This window comes from Dipodomys spectabilis, unplaced genomic scaffold (genome assembly GCF_019054845.1).
Source record: "Dipodomys spectabilis isolate Male_0828 unplaced genomic scaffold, ASM1905484v1 ptg000432l, whole genome shotgun sequence".
In the NCBI taxonomy this organism is placed as follows: domain Eukaryota; kingdom Metazoa; phylum Chordata; class Mammalia; order Rodentia; family Heteromyidae; genus Dipodomys; species Dipodomys spectabilis.
The window spans coordinates 885,981-902,854 of record NW_024871109.1 but is presented as its reverse complement, the minus strand read 5'-3'; the positions used below and the strand labels follow the sequence as shown (position 1 = coordinate 902,854).

Sequence of the window (16,874 nt, the reverse complement as noted above, 5' to 3'; positions counted from 1 at the left end):
GGGGGGCACACGGGGGAGGGGAGGGCACACGGGGGAGGGGAGGGCACACGGGGGAGGGGAGGGCACACGGGGGAGGGGGCACACGGGGGAGGGGAGGGCACACGGGGGAGGGGGAAGGCACACGGGGAGGGGAGGGCACACGGGGAAGGGGAGGGCACACGGGGAAGAGGAGGGCACACGGGGGAGGGGAGGGCACACGGGGGAGGGGGCACACGGGGGAGGGGAGGGCACACGGGGGAGGGGGAAGGCACACGGGGAGGGGAGGGCACACGGGGAAGGGGAGGGCACACGGGGAAGAGGAGGGCACACGGGGGAGGGGAGGGCACACGGGGAAGGGGAGGGGGCACACGAGGGAGGGGAGGGGGCACACGAGGGAGGGGAGGGGGCACACGGGGGAGGGGAGGGCACACGGGGGAGGGGGGGCACACGGGGGAGGGGGGGCACACGGGGGAGGGGGCACACGGGGGAGGTGGGGCACACGGGGGAGGGGAGGGGGCACACGGGGGAGGGGAGGGCACACGGGGGAGGGGAGGGCACACGAGGGAGGGGAGGGCACACGGGGGAGGGGGGGCACACGGGGGAGGGGAGGGCACACGGGGGAGGAGAGGGGGCACACGGGGGAGGGGGCACACGGGGGAGGGGGCACACGGGGGAGGGTGGCACACGGGGGAGGGGGGGCACACGGGGGAGGGAGGGGGCACACAGGGGAGGGGAGGGCACACGGGGGAGGGTGGCACACGGGGGAGGGGGGCACACGGGGGAGGGGGCACACGGGGGAGGGGAGGGGGCACACGGGGGAGGGGGGGCACATGGGGGAGGGGATGGCACACGGGGGAGGGGAGGGCACACGGGGGAGGGGGTCACACGGGGGAGGGGAGGGCACACGGGGGAGGGGGTCACACGGGGGAGGGGAGGGCACACGGGGGAGGGGGCACACGGGGGAGGGGAGGGCACATGGGGGAGGGGGCACACGGGGGAGGGGAGGGCACACGGGGGAGGGGCACACGAGGAAGGGGAGGGCACACGGGGGAGGGGGCACATGGGGGAGGGGGCACACGGGGGAGGGGAGGGCACACGGGGGAGGGGAGGGGGCACACCGGCTGCAGGCACTCAGGAAGGGCACGTGTATGTCCAGAGCCTGTGGAGCTGGCCAGCATGGGCACTGAGCTCCCCCTGGTGCTGGGCAGGGGGCTCCGCCTGAGCAGCTGGGCTCATACCTGTCCTGTGCTGTTCATGGAGGCCTGCCTGGCACATCCAGGCCTGGCGGGTCCTGCCGGCCTGGTCCGGCCCCCTTGGGGACCTCTCCAGGTCTTTACAGCCCTGTGGCCTCACTCCCTCTGAAGAACACTGCACGGCAGAGCCCACCAGCTGGGAATCCAACCTGTGGGGTTTGGAGCGCGCTCTGCCACCAAGTTCAGAAATGATGAGCGCCAGCATTGGAGAAGGGCCTGGCCGTGGCAGGCTCAGGCCTGTCCTGGGGTTAGTTTCATCAGCACGCAAGGCCACCGGTGCGAGGCACTGGGTGCCCTGGCCTCCCCTGTACCATGAGGAAGGGGGCTGCGAGGGTCTGGGGCCCAGAGAAGCCTTGCTGCCTTCCTCTCCTCCAGGACGGGAAGAAGGGTGGGCGACACCAGGGTTGGGGCCAAGATGTCTTTGGTGTCATCTGCACTGCTCATGGTTGGAGCAGGACGGCTCAAAGCCCCCTGGTGTCCTGGAGCCATGGGTGGCTCGTGTCAGAGCGGACACGACCTTCAGGAATCTAAGCACCGACATCTTTGCAGGCAGCCTGCTTTCTTCTGACTGCTGCTTTTCCACTGGAGTTTTGGGGTGGGGATAAGAGGAAAAACTGCCACTCCCTCCATTGTGGGGCAGTCCGTGGACCGTGAACCCCTTGCTCGTGTAACTGAACTGCCACCTTCCACATCTTGTTCTGTTTCAGGCTTCTGAGGAGAGCGGCAGCATCGAGTTGAGCAGCGCGGCTGACTCTGTGTTTGGCTCTGGGCTGTCTCACTGGAGCTGGTCCTGGGGGTCCGGCTGGAGCTTTCTTGGATGTGCTGATTGGTGCGGTGCACCACCACAGGGTGTCAGGGGCCTCCCGCTCCGTGTCCTCCCAAGGCCCAGGCATCGGCTCCGTCCTCGTCATAGTGTGCTGGGACCACGCCTGCCAGGGCACTCAAGGACCAGAAGGGCTGTTTCTGTGACCACCAGCAAGTGCCGCAGGGTGCTGAGTTCATGGAGTGCTGAGTCTACTTGGGGTGAGCCTGGCTCTGTGAGCCTGCCCCATCCACAGCCTCCTCTCCTGGGACCCTGACGCAGCCTCTGCCATCCTCAGAGGAACCCTAGCGGTGCCACCGATCATGGAGTGCCCGGTGAGCCGGGTCTGGCTCACTGGTCTGTGCCTGCGTGTGCCCAGAGGCTGCTGGCCAGAGTTCCAGAGCGTCACGAATGCCCACCCTGTATGGGAACGAAACGTGACTGAATGCGACAAAATGCCCAAGCAAAGCAACGACCCGGCGAGGGTGGGTCTGCCTCTCAGTCTCAGGACAGGAGGGCAGCATGTGACCAGGAAGGAGAGCAAGGCCATTAGCAGCCTTTTCCTTCTTCCCTGTCCACCTGGGTCCTACCCTGTGGGGGCCCACGTGCTCAGGGGGTCCCCCCCTTAGTTACTCCTCTCTGGAAACACTCCACGGGGTGCCCGGCCTGCACCCCGCCGGCCCCTTCCACACTGCTCCTGTAGTTGAGCAGCAGGGCACACTGGCCTCACGCCGCTCTGGTGTGGCCGTCGGTCACTGTGCCTCTCACAGATTTATCAAGCTGAACATTTGTGAGCCGTGGTCTTACCCATCAGGCAGTGTCCTCTGGGTGGAGCCCAGCAGCCCGGGAGAGGCCTGTGCGGGCCCGCAGGCTGGGATGGAAGGGCTGGTCCCGGGAGCAGGCTCTCTGGCCTCGGAGCTGGCCTCAGCAGCAGAGGGAGGCTTGAGACGGCCAGGCAGGCAGGCCGGCAGTGCCTGGCTGAGACCCCAGCTGCAGGTGGGCTGGTTTGGGAGCTGGGAGTCAAGGGTGACAGAAGGGAAGGGCGGGCATCCGGGCGTTGCTCCGCCGGGAGCCCGCAGCCATGTGGGGGAAGGAGAGACCGCGCACCACGGTGGGTGATTCCCGCCCACCACACGATTCTCATGAAGACCTCAGGCTCCTCTCTGTCTCCAACCCCGGTTCCCGTCTCAAATCTAGATGGACTTTTCTGGAACACACTTTTTTATTTTTATTTATTTTTTGGGTCCGGTCGTGGGGCCTGAACTCTGGGCCTGGGCGCTGTCCTCAGCTCTTTGGCTCAAGGCTAGCGCTCTACCACTTGAGCCACAGCACCACTTCCGGCTTTTTTCTTTTTGCTTATATGGTGCTGAGGCATCGAACCCAGGGCCTCAGGCATGCAAGGCAAGCGCTCTACCACTGAGCCACCTTCCCAGCCCTCTACTCTGTTTTTTATGTCCCTTCATTAATTGCTTCAATTTCTTTTAGATCTTTTCTTCCTTGATTTGATTTTCAGTATTCTATCTCAAATCCTTTAGCTGAGTGGCTATCTTTTCAATGGACTCTTTCCTTCCGATAGGATTCATTCAGTTTTGTGTTTGTGGATTCCATGAATTCCTCTATTAATCTTTGGTTTATTCACCATGTTTGTAGAGTATTTTGAGAACTATGCTTAGGCTTTTCATTGACTGCTCTGCTTCCTGTCTATGTTGAGTGGGAGTTGAGGTTCCTTGACTTGCCATTTTTCTTACGTTTCCACGGCTTTTTTAGTAGCGTTGGCGTGTGCGGGCCGCTGTGCGGTCAGGCCCGGCCTGGGCATCCTTGACTTGCCATTTTTCTTACGTTTCCACGGCTTTTTTAGTAGCGTTGGCGTGTGCGGGCCGCTGTGCGGTCAGGCCCGGCCTGGGCATCCTTGACTTGCCATTTTTCTTACGTTTCCACGGCTTTTTTAGTAGCGTTGGCGTGTGCGGGCCGCTGTGCGGTCAGGCCCGGCCTGGGCATCCTTGACTTGCCATTTTTCTTACGTTTCCACGGCTTTTTTAGTAGCGTTGGCGTGTGCGGGCCGCTGTGCGGTCAGGCCCGGCCTGGGCATCCTTGACTTGCCATTTTTCTTACGTTTCCATGGCTTTTTTAGTAGCGTTGGCGTGTGCGGGCCGCTGTGCGGTCAGGCCCGGCCTGGGCAGCTGCTCATGCTGGCCCTGGCCGTGTGCTCTAGACTGGCCCTGCCAGGGGCTCCCCATGGTCTCATTTGTTCATCAGCTCTCATGTCCCAAAGCTTGTGCTGTAGCTATGACCACGTGACACTAGACAGCAGCCACGATGGGACTCTGGGAGCGGAGGGTGGGTCTGAGCCTCCTACAGAAAGTAACCCACCCTGAGCGCCTTTGCTGATTCAGGACCGCAGAGCTTCTGAGCTAGTGCCACTCTGGCTTAACATCCGGCTCATGACTCAAGCCCATCTTTGCTTCTGTCTCACCTTCTGATCGTGGTTAGTCCTTCACCGGCATGGTGAGGTTGCCACAGTGATGCCCGTCCTGTGGGTGAGGACAGTTAGTGCTGCTGCTGCTGCTGCGATAGGTGGTAGTGTGACAGTGCGAGAGGCATGCTGGGAAGCTGGGATTCCAGCCCCCACCGCCTCCTCAGGACGTGCAGATGGCACGTGATCACCAGGGTCAAAGGCGGTAGCTGGGCCCAGCCCCAACACCGCACCCTAGAGGCCCATTGGGCTTTGCACACAGGAGCTGCCGCTGTCCTTCAGAGACAGGTGAATCCACTCACTGGGAAAGAGACCACAACACATGGTGCCAACAGCAGTAGGGCCCTGCCCCCCTGGGCCACTCAGCACAGATGCAGTGACTCATGCAGGCACAGGAGGGAGCCTATGGTCACCGGACTATGGCCTGGGAGGAACTGTCCAAGGAAAGCCCAGAGCAGAGCCCATCCAAAAGGACAGGGGCACTGTCATGCGGAAAAGCATCTGCTACAGCTCGGAGAGGGGGAGGCGCACGCCAGGACAGACACACACGCTCCTGTCAGCCCGTGGCCTTCTGCTTGTATGGATAAGTCCGTATGGCCCACAAATGATGTCATAAACATCCACGATCCACGTGGTCCCTGCCTGAGCCTAAGCAGTGGGACTCCACTGTATTGGTCCAGGTCCTTGCTCACAGGTGAGATTCTTTTAAATCAAGGGGAGAGGGCTTAAACACAGCGTCTCCTATAAGCGCCTTAAAGCAACACACATGCCATCTCTGTCCTCTGGCACCTCCCAGGGAATGAAGTGTGGGACAGGGACACGGTGGCCCTGGTAGAACCTACTGTGAGTGAAGGCAGGAGGCTCCAGTATTGGGGAGCAGAGGCCACACTCCTCCAAGCATCTAAGGTTCGACCCTTATGAGATCTGAAAGGGCTGGGGCAACAGCAATCAGGAGGTACTCTTAGCAGCTCATGCACAGGGATGGGCCTGCGGGGGCCCGTGAATGCTGCACCTTTAAAGTAGCACTTCATCATTACTCTACGACACCCACACATTCTCCTTGCTCTGTCAAACAGGCTAGGAGCCTATTTTTATGTCCCCAAAATGTAAGTGCACGCCAGCATCAGTGCAATGATCAGACCGCAGTGTACTTACTGTTCTCAGGGGGCACATCTGTGACACAGGAGAAGCTGCGGAGCAGACTTCTACACTGGCAGTCCGCTCTGGAGAGGCTGCACGGTCCACCGGGGAGGGAGGCCAGGCCTGCTGGGGCAGCCGGAGGCTTGGTCCGGGTGAAGGTGGCTCAGAGGCCACTCTGGTGTCTTCCCGTATGGCATCCACTCCTTTGGTGGAAAGGTGATGGAGAATTAGGAGATGAAGATGTGTGTGGGGTCTCTGGCAAGATGTTGCTTCCTGGTGCCCCAGGGCCCTTCCTAGACTTCTGTTCAATTCTGCCTGAGCGGGCCTGCAGGGACTGTGGTACACGGGCAAAGGCTGAGGAGAGGAGCCCCTCCAGGAGCTGGACATGTGGAGAGGAATCTCCCATTAACCACTCAAACCTGGGAAGTGGCACTGAGGCTTGAGTGGCCTGAGAGGCTCAGGGATAGCGCCCAGGCCCAGTTCAAGCCCCACAACTGATGGAAAAAATCGGGCCAGGTGCTGGTGCTTCATGCCTAACTACCACTACAGCTGCTGGCAACCTCTCAGGAGGCTGAGATCAGTGGATAGAGGATCTTGGTTTGAAGTCTTAGATTCCATCTTCAATTAACTAGTAAAATACCAGACGGGGTGTGGCTCAGGCAGTACAGCACTGGCTGTGGACAATCAAGCCAAATTGAATGCTCAAGGCTGAGTCGAAGCTATAGGACCAGCACCAAAAACAACAAAAATGTTGGGGGGGGGGGGGGAGTTGAATACATTTTAATGGAAGGAAAAGGTGAGATTTAATGAGATGATTCTTAACTCCACAGGGAAATGTGAGAACAGTGAATTTTTTTAAAAGGCCAGAGGAACTTATTCTTAAACCAGCTTGATATGTGCATCTCATAGATAACCCATATGAAGGAGAGCGGGGTGTGTGTGTGTGTGTAGCTCAGTGGTGAAGCATTTACCTAGCACGTGCAAGGCTTTGGGTTTAGGCCCAGTCCACTAGAGGCAAGTTGGTTGTGTTCGAGGATGATGAAGCAGCACTTCACACTAGTGTGAAGGCCTCCGTGAGCAGTCCTGGCTTTCCCCCAGTGTGTGAACTGCACACCAGGCTTCCACGGCATGCACCAACAAAGCAGATGTCAGGCTGGAAAGAAAACTACAGAGAAGGTGGTGAGGAGGCTGTGTCTGCCTCAGGGTTAGGAGAGGCCCACACCCTCCTGACACAGAACCACAGTAACCAGGGGAAAGCCAGCAACTGGAAAAGTGACGGCAAGTGATTAAGCAATACAGCAACTCCGGAAGTGAGAGAGGGAACCGCCAGTAGAGAACTAGGGAGGCAGGGGTGGAGTGGGATTCACGTGCGGGCAGGAGACAGCACAGACGCACGGGAGGCCATCAGCTCATACCCAACCACCGTTCACGTTAGCACTAAGTGAAAAACCACTTAAAAATCCTGCACAGGGATGTCCACATCTTTATTCATAATTGCCCAAGCCTGCCATCTAGCAGACTGACTGCTATTCAGAGACATGAAGTCACGAAGAGATGGGCACTGGTGCACTGCAGTAGAACCTACCCTGCAGATTCTGACTCCACTGTGAGCGCCTGACAGATCCCATGGTAGGACAGGGCCTGTGGGGTGGACCCGGTGGAGCACACAGGGAGTTTAGGGCAGAGGTGGTTCTGTGGGGTTCTACAGTGGTGGGTGCCATCATGCCTACCAGATGAATCCGGCGGAGATGACTGCCAATGCTTCAGCCACAAGGTTCTGGGGGAAAAGGCTATGATCAAGTGTTCCCCCACCCACACAAGCTGGAAAAGAGGCGGCTGTGGGGGCTGGGGAGGAAGCTGGACAGCAGTTGAGAACACCCCCACACAACTGTCTGGTACCTTCCAGGACAGTGGCCTGACAGCCACGTGCATGTTGCAGATGGAGTCTTAAAAGTTGCACTCACAATTGTACTGGTATATGTCTGAGACAGACGTAGACCCAGCACCAAGGCCTTTTACTCTGCTTCCCAGGGAAAAGTCTGACTGGAAAACTGCGTATTGCTGTTGAAGTCTTGAAGGAATCAAGCGCAGCACTGGGCCATGCTTGCGTCTGTTTGCCTAACACCAGTTCCTACACCCGGAATTAGGGACCCTCCTCCCTGTCCACCTCACTCAGGTGTGTAGACTCCTGGCTGTGCTGCAGGGGAGACTTGAAGGAAGACAAATCTGAGAGGAGGATCTGGGCTCCTACAGCATCTGGGCATCTGGGGTCTAGCCATACATGCAGCTCTATCCACATCTCACAAAGTGAGTTGATCCATGAAGATGAGCAAACTGGGATTGTGATTGCCACAGGTGGCTTAGAGGCGTGGGTAATACATAGCCCAATACTTTTTGCTACCAGTGGGGTGGCTACCACAGGAAAGCAAGCATTTGAACAATGCTGTCTTCAGGAGCCAGGCATGGTGATACATAGCGGTCCAACTACATGGAGGCAGGGGTAGGAAGATCATGGGCAGCTGGCTGGGGTGGATGGTGTCGGGGTGGGAGAGGGCTGGTAAAAAGTACAAGAGCCTTATTTGAAAAACAAACTAAAAGCAAAACAAAGAAAACCTGGCCAAGGGACAGAGTGCTTATCCAGTGAGGCCTTGAGTTTAAACCCAAGAGACAGAAAAAAAAAAACAACACATACCAATGACTAAAAAGTCATTCACAGCCAGGCGTGGGTGGCTCATACCTGTATTTCTAGCTACTCAGGAGGGCTGAGATCTGAGGACTGCAGTTCGAAGCCAGCCTGGGTAGGAAAGTCTGAGTCTCTTACCTCCCAATTAATCACAGAAAAAGCTGAAAGTGGCACTGTGGCTAAGTGGTAGAGTGTCAGCCTTGGGCAAAAGGAACGCAGTGACAGCACCCAGACCCAGACAGAGTTCAAGCCTCAGGCCCGGGAGAGTCATTCATCCAAGCGGACGCCCCAGTGTTCTTCATCGTATGACAGATCCAGGACATGGCTATGGCATTCTGGACCGCTGTGGACTTCCTCCCCCATTACCCACAGCTCGGGGAGATCAGGCCCCTGGAGGGGAAGCTGAGAGGCTCTGCAGAGATCCCGGTGCACTGGCTGTGAAGAGCCACATGCCCACTCTGCCTCAGGGACCGTACATGCCCTGGGTTTGGCGGACACAGCCTCCAACAAATGCACTCTGTAGCCACAAGCACCAGTCAGGACTGCTTCCTCAGGTCCTGATTTACTAACTGGGAATGGCAATAACTCTGTATACCACTAATGTTGTCTCAAGATCTTCTGAAAAACTGCCCCCAATAACAGGAGGACCAGCAGGCACAGAGAAGCCAATCTTTCGTGTGCATGTTTTCTCTTCTGCAAGTTCTGACAAGAAATCTGCTCGGCGACAGTCACCTCACACAAGATGATGTCCAGCTGGAGCTGAACTCTAGGCAAGCACGAACCTGAAGAGGTGGCCTGCCCACTGCTACCACGCGCTGGAGAAGAGAACTTACAAAAAGCATCTTTATTAAATGAAAGAAGAATCTGCTTGGTGGGTCAAATAGCAAATATACAAAAACTTTACATCAGATCTCTTAAAGCACAAAGCCACCCAAGAACAGGGAGGCCCCATCTCATCAGGATACCCGTGGTGGAAGGCCGGCATGGCTGCTGGTAACCCATGCTGCCGGGAGTCACGCCGAAGCCTCAGGTCACCTGCAGGTCCCCTAAGGGACTGGAGGGTGGCTGGGCCGTCTAGGCCTGCCCTTGATGCTCTTTACCAATGTACGTTGCTCTGTTTCACTTAAAAATCCTTCAAAATTCTGACAGTTCCAGTTATTAAAAAAGCAGGACAAGATGCCAGGTTCCTGCTACACTGTTCTAAGTCTTGTTGGAGCCCCCAGAGTCTTCACCCCAAATAATATGCTGTGGCATTTAAAGGGAACTCCTCAAACCCCTTACTATGCAACAACCAGCTGCACACCCATCTTGCGGTGCAAGGCTCTGCTGAGCTCTTTGGCATAGCACACTGACCCCTGTAACACTCTGTCACCTAAAAAAGTAAACTCTCCTATAGTTAAACTTCTTAAAAACACCCATTTCTGCAAAATAACGTGTTTCTGTTTGTGGAGCTCTGCAAAATATACATCTTTCTGGAGAAAAGGGACCTGGGCCGTGGGCTGGCACAGGGCAAGTAGGTGGCCACCTCCGCAGGCCCGGTCACATGAGGTCATTCAGCTCAGCCTCCAGCGCCGCGGCCATCTCGTCGGCCTCTGAGCTACTACCCTCCTCGTCCTCGTTGCTGGACCCCTTGCTCGACTCACTCGCAGCGTCCTCTTCATTCAGCTTCCTCTTGTGGCCTCTGAAAAGAGAAGCAACGCTACTAGGAAACGCTGGCTGTGGGCAAATCTGTAACTCAGCACTGTCATTTTCTGATCATGTCTGGTCTCAATGCAAGGGAGTTGAGGTCCGGGGGGGGGAGGGGGGTCCCACCAGGGGTCAATCCAGGTTCCACATCAGACGGTATGGTGGATGACAGAGGGCCATGTGTGTAGGCAGAGACCACCTCAACCTTTAAAAAGCATACACAGGGCATGAGATTTTTAAGTTGACAATAACCATTATAATGCTGGCAGTCACAACAAAGGAAAATGTGGCTAGAAGAGCAAGAGTGTGACCGCACTCGGTGCTGGGTCCAGACTGCAGGTGGGGAAGGCCTCTGCTCATCAGGATGGAACGCGGGAGTCAGCTACGTGATGGCACAAGGTTTCCTGTCTCCACCACAAGCCACCACGGACAGTAGCTAGCAGATTTTCCAAACAGAGATGCACAGCTACCTCTCTTTACTATTGCAAAGTTCCAAACACTATCAGAGTTGGACTGCCAGAGAATGCAGAACATACTAAAAGCCAGTCCCGGCAGCAGTGTGCCACAAGTGAACTTGCTTAATTCCAATTTCTCAGAGAGTTCTCGCAAATCACTCTAATAAATGAACTAAATCAAGTACTAGCTCTTAGAACAAGTAGCGAGTACCTCTGAGAACAAAGATCAGCTCCGCCTCCAGAGAGTCTGAGACTGGGGCCTGCTACGCGTGTCCTCCTAGTTTGTGGGTGGTCTTTTCACTCTTTCAACAGCATCTTAGGACAAGTAAATGTGATCTTTCTTTTTGGTTGGTCATGGGGCCTGAACTCCGGGCCTGGGCGCTGTCCCTCAGCTCTTCAGCTCAAGGCTAGCGCTCTACCACTTGAGCCACAGCGCCACTTCCGGCTTTTTCTACTTATGTGGTGCTGAGGAATCGAACCCAGGGCCTCATGCATGCAAGGCAAGCACTCTACCACTGAGCCACCTTCCCAGCCTGTAAATGTAATCTTTTGTTTTATGGCCTTAATACTTTCAGTATTATGACTAAAAACTGTACCACATCGTCACAAAGATTTTCTCCTATGTTAACGTCCTTCATTTTGTGTGTGTATATGGGTGCGTGCATGCACGCACGCAGGCAAAACATACGGGAAACGGGGCTTGAACCCGGGGCCTGATGCTGAGCTTTTTTTTTCTCTCAAGGCTAGTGCTCTACCAGTTAGTTGAGCCACAGATCCACTTCTGGCTTTTTGGATCTAAGAGTTTCAAAGATTTTTCTGCTTGAGCTTTTTTTTTTTTGAATAGCATTTTAAAAAATTGTGATTAAGTGATCACATAAATTCCACAGTATTGTGAGATAGTGATACTTAGTTAAAGTCACAAACACATTCTCACCTTCATGGGGCAAATTGTCTTTATCTATAAAGTTTCTGAGTTCTATGAGCTTTGACAATAGAGTTTTTTCTTGTACCTCAGGTGATGATTACATTTTTTTCCTTTTGCTTAGTGTCAGCTGTTCCCTCTCTCCCGCTCGTTCCCTCCTTCCCACCGCTGTCATTGAGTTACTGGGTTTGTTTTGATCAGTGACCAGTGCGGCTGATGGGTCCCGCTGTTGTATGTTTTCCCGTTTCCCTCTGTTTCTGGGTTGCTTAGGCTGGTTTTAAATTCAACTTCTTGAATAGCTAGGATGACAAGTGTGAGACAAAGGTGACCAGCTGGTAATCTGAGTGAATTTCCGTATTTGGACATTTAACTGCTGTGGAATTATTTGTAGGAAAGAAAACTGGGAAACTACGCAGAAATATACACATAAACACCTATGATTCAAATATACAAACACTTGTGAGTCAAATATACACACAGACACCTGTGATTCAAATACACACATAAACACCTATGATTTATAGAAATCTGCATCTTGAAACAAAAGAAGAAATTGCCCTAAAAGATGTATTTGGCTTTTGAAAAGTATTTGTTTGGTAAAACAGACCACAAGTTGCAAACACTAGAATTCCCAGACAGATGGCACATACAACTCAGAGAAACACACTGAAGCAGAACAAAGCAAATGGAATCCCAGACAGAGAGTAAACAGGAAAAGGGCAGAGGGCACGCAGAGCGGGCTCCTCAGCAGGCATCACCACCCCTGCCAGTGCTGGGTGCGGGGCAGGCACTCCAAGCTGGGTGACCTTTGGAGTGAGGTCTAGCAGTGTCTGCTGACGGTGCACACCTCTGTCTGCAGGACTCTGTCCTACAAAGAAGCTACAGAGCAGCTAGCTGGTGATGACCTGGATGCAGGACACACCAGACTCCAGCATGCATTTTTAATAAGCGGTGCCATGTGAACCGTGCAGCGAAGAACACGTGTACCCCATTCTCTTAAATCTGCTATAGGGGCGGGACCTGAACAGGCTGCAGAACCAGAACTCCCACATCTTGAGAGCCAGGAAAGCCACCCTATGCATTCTGTGACATGGCTGATGCGTCTGTCCTGACGGTGTCTGAAAAGCCTGCAGACTTTCACACAGCAAGTCCTGGGCCAGGTTTTTTTGTTGGTTGTGGGTCTTGAACTCTGGGCCTGGGCGCTGTCCCTCAGCTCTTCATCTCAAGGCAAGCGCTCTACCACTTGAGCCACAGCACCACTTCTGGTTTTCTGAGCGGTTTACTGGAGGTAAGAGTCCCACGGACTTTTGTGCCTGGGCTGGCTTTGAACCTTAATCCTCAGATCTCAGCCTCCTGAGTAGCTAGGATGACAGGCGTGAGCCACCGGCGCCAGGCTCTCCTGGGGAGTTCTATCCAGTGCCACTGAAGCCCTTCATGGGGGGCTCAGCACAGATCCCGATTCCTCTCCAGGGACTAACCCTAGCAGTCAACATCACACTGATGGCAGCCATAGCCCTCCCCCACCCTGCCCCTCGCCGGGCTTCCAAACAGCCACAGCTGCTGGGATTCCGGACACTCTCAGGGACATCTAGTTCAGGATGCCCACTTCTCAGTGGTATCTGCAAAGTCCTGTTGGGACTGGCTGGCCCACTGTGCTGTGCAGTCCATTTACCTCCCTTGTGTCCCCCATTTTTGAAACTGGGTACTAACAGCTCTGGTGTCACTGCCCCACGGTCTACTTTTCCCTTCACGCACGGTCCATCTCTCCTTCCTAAGTCATGATGGAAGGTCTCTCTGCACCTCCTATGACCCCTGAGCCCCACAGGCTGCTTCCTCAGAGAACCAGCAGCTGTCACTGACCACTGTCCTCCAGTCTGTGTGAAGCCTGTTTCCCGCAGATGCAGTCGGGTGGCCCAGTCCGCGTGACTGCATGCCTTTGGGACAATGACCTGATGCACTCACTGTCTGAAAACTTAGGCCCCACTTTTCATCTGTGTCTGCTTTCTATGCTTCTCTGTCTTCTTTCCCTGCTGTCTTGGGCATTAAGTGAATGTTTTCTAATGTAACACTTTAATTCCTTAGGAGTTTCTTTACTGAATATTTTTGAAGTCCTGACTCTTACTACTCGAAATTCATACCTGCCTTATTTCTGCACTGCTCCAGCCCCTCCCACTGGTTATAAATCTGTTAGTACTTTACACGATTTGTGTCTTTGACACACATTTCTATCTGCCTCTCTGGCATCTCTTTCTGTGGGCTCTGTGCTGCCTTGCTGCCAATTCCTTACCCAACAGTTTTGTTCCTACCTGCCTCTTCCGTGCTACTACTGGCAAGCACCCCATTTCTGCCCATTATGGCCAGCGGTAGCGAAGTGCAGGTACTTTAGGAGAGAGAGAACAGGAGGGAAGCACCCGAGGACAGGCTCCAGGATGGGGCTCTCATCTTCTGGGCTCAGTGTCTATCACTGGGCTGCCGCTCTCCCCCTGACAGCGTCCCATTACTGGGAAGAGATCCTTGGTGTATTCTGAGAGCCCGTGCTCACCTCGGAAAGGAAGTGGATACGGGAAACTGGTGGAGGGCCCAACCTTGGGCTTCTGCTTCCTAGAAGGCTTCTTCCCGGGCCCAGAGACCACTCTGCTCTCGCTGCCTCCAGACTCTCTTCTTACCTTTGATTTTCAGTATTTTTTTTTTTTTTTACAATATTTCTCTGTGTTCAACTGATTTGTAGTATGTGGAGCTTCTGAGACATACATTTTTAAAGGATGAAAGCCTTGCATTTCATCAAAGGAAGTGAAGAGGCTATGTGCTGTAGTTTGCTCAATCACTTCTGGGTAGACGAGGAAGAGTGTACTCTCCCTCCTCTTTCTGTTGGAGCCATTTTCATCTTCAAGTAGTACGACGGTTCTGCAGAGCTGCTGGCTAGGATGACCTAGCAGGCTGGGTCTATTGCCAACCAGAGTACTGCATCAAAGACCAAACTTTATCAGGATGCATGCCACACACAGGGAGAGAAGGATTACAAAACCTAAATGTTCTGTGTGTTCAAACAAAAACCTCAAAATGTATTTTGCTTACTTCCAAATAAGAGCATTACTTGAGACATTTAAGGAAAATCCTTAGTCCTATTATCTATAAATGGAATAAAAAAATTAAACCAGCAGGCCACATCCTCTAGCTTTCTCATCAGAGAAGCAGGAAGTCCACGGCTGAGCTCAGCCTGCTGGATGTGGAAACGTTCCAGTGCGGCACGTGGAAGCTGACACAGGAGCCAGTGGGCCCGTGGCTTCTCTGTGAGCACTGCCATGGATGGCTCCGGTCTAGGGAGTGAGGGACAAGCTTCAGGAGGGAGCCACCAGGGGAGTGCTTTGCTCTTCTGCTCTCAAGTTACAAAGTCATCAGAGCTAACTGCACACAACAAAGTCAAGTAGCACTGACAGCAGCAGCCTCTCCTTGTGGAGGAGCCAGCAAACTGACAGGCCTGGTCACTGCAAATCGCTTGATCTTCAATGCCCCACGACTCCTGTGTCCGATTCCACGGCCCAGCCCAGGCCAGCTGTACCCGAGCTCTTCTGGCCATACCGGGTGGATGTGCTGAGAGCACTCACGACAACTTCTAGGCTGGAGGCTGACTTGTTCTCACCACGCGGTGCTGAAATGGAGATGCAGAGCAGATGCAGAGCAGTTGGTGATTTGCTCGGTGAGCCCAGTCAGCAACAGCCGTGCTGGGACCAGAACCTCACCAGCCTGCTGCTCCCTCCGGACACGTCACAGCTGTCCCCTCCAGCCCGAAAGCCAAGGCTCTTTTCTAATTGTTATCTTGTGTATCTATGAATTTCACTTAGCCACGGAAAGTAATTTAATATAACCAGGCAGCAGGGACATGAGCTACTCAATTCAAAAGCAGCCCGTGGCTCTTGGGCTGGGTCACACTGCTTCCCATAGCTGGGAGAGGCAGCAGCCACCAAGGAAGAGGTGTCTGTCAACAACATCCCCACGGGACCTTTTGGAGCTCCCTTCTTTTTAGAGGGATAGCTAGGACATGCCACAGCCATCACAGCACATGGTGTGCTAGCAGCATGTAGACCCCTGGAGCACTCACAACTCTCTCTACCCTGGAGGTCCGCAAGGGGCTGCACACTCCTCTGCCCCCTCTCCAAACTTCCGTGGACCTCAACATCTGCCCAAAGATGAAGACACAACCCAGCAAACAGCGTATATCCACCCATGTGGGAAGGACAAGCCTCATGATGGCCCAACACAGCAGTTAAAAAAAAATCTCTCCTAGCTGGGCGCCGATGGCTCATACCTGTAATCCTAGCTACTGAGGAGGCTGAGATCGGAGGATCACGGTTCAAAGCCAGCCCGGGCAGGAAAGACCGTGAGACTCCTATCTCCAATAAACCACCAGAAAAACCAGAAGTGGCGCTGTGGCTCAGGTGGCAGAGTGCTCGCCTTGAGCTGAAGAGCACAGGGATAGTGCTCAGGCCCAGAGTTCAAGCCCCATGAACGACACACACACACACACACACACACACACACACACACTCTACACACACACACACACACACACACACACACACACTCTCTCTCTCCTAACACAACGCAGCAGCTTCTCAACAAGGCTGGCAAGTTGTCCTTACTGGTGAGCGCTGAGCTGATGGGCTCCAAGAGGGGAACCCCAGGCTCCCACTAAGCCTAGAGTCATCTCCACAGATGGAGCACTATCACCCTTTGCTGCTGCTGGTGAAATGTGACTGTGTGAATCAGCCATGCACTTTCTGAACTGTTCTTTACTAGTACAACAGTCCAAGAGCCAGGTCGGGAGTGAACCCAGCTGATCTGAGTGCTTCACAATGGGCACCTTCCTGCACTTCACCTGGGCCTGAGGCTCCGGTGATTGCGGACGTGGCTGTCAAGAGGTGGACATCAGGGCAGCACCAGAGTGCGTGAAAGGCCCTTGGCATGCATGGTAAGAGAAGGCACTGGAAACCAAGCCTACATCAGGCACCCAGGACATGCATACATTCCTCCTCTGTAAACTGAAGTCCCACCAGGCTGAGCTGAGATTAAACTTTCTTGGATGAGGTATCTGGGGTTTTATGGATACAAGACACAAATATGAGGTGGTATGATCAGTACCACCGCAACTGACCAGGAGCTGAGCGCTCAGGAGTGAGTAGAGGCTCCTGTCCTTCAGCGGTGCCTATCCGATATGGCCACAGAACAAAGACTCAACTCAGGGCCTGAGCTTACTAGGCAAGTGCTCTACTACATGAGCTCTACCCCCAGCCGAATGCTTTGGTTTTATTTTTTCCAGGTGGGTCTCCTGTTTTAGTCTGTCGCAGATCTTGGATGGTAAATATAACTGGGATGACAACTTGTTAGGGTCTCAGTAGCTTTTTGCCTGGCTGGCCTCAAAGTGAGATGTCTGGATGTCTACTTCCTGAGTAGCTAAGATTACAGACATAAGCCACTGCGCGT

General features: G+C 54.4%; 1 protein-coding gene across 8 annotated transcripts in view; it reads right to left on the bottom strand.

Annotated features, from left to right (window-relative positions):
- Positions 1-9,165: 9,165 nt before the first annotated feature.
- Ctdp1 (CTD phosphatase subunit 1) overlaps positions 9,166-16,874 on the bottom strand; it is a 56,786-nt gene continuing 49,077 nt past the window's right edge. For 4 of the 8 annotated variants that reach the window (XM_042668323.1, XM_042668328.1, XM_042668327.1 and 1 more), the window contains exon 13: positions 9,166-10,011. In XM_042668323.1, coding sequence (XP_042524257.1) covers positions 9,870-10,011 — 142 coding nt within the window. In that variant the 3' untranslated portion in view covers positions 9,166-9,869. Of the gene's footprint in view, positions 10,012-14,828; positions 15,043-16,874 lie in introns of those variants that run through there. The other 4 variants (XR_006145581.1, XM_042668326.1, XM_042668325.1 and 1 more) reach the window with 4 other exon arrangements.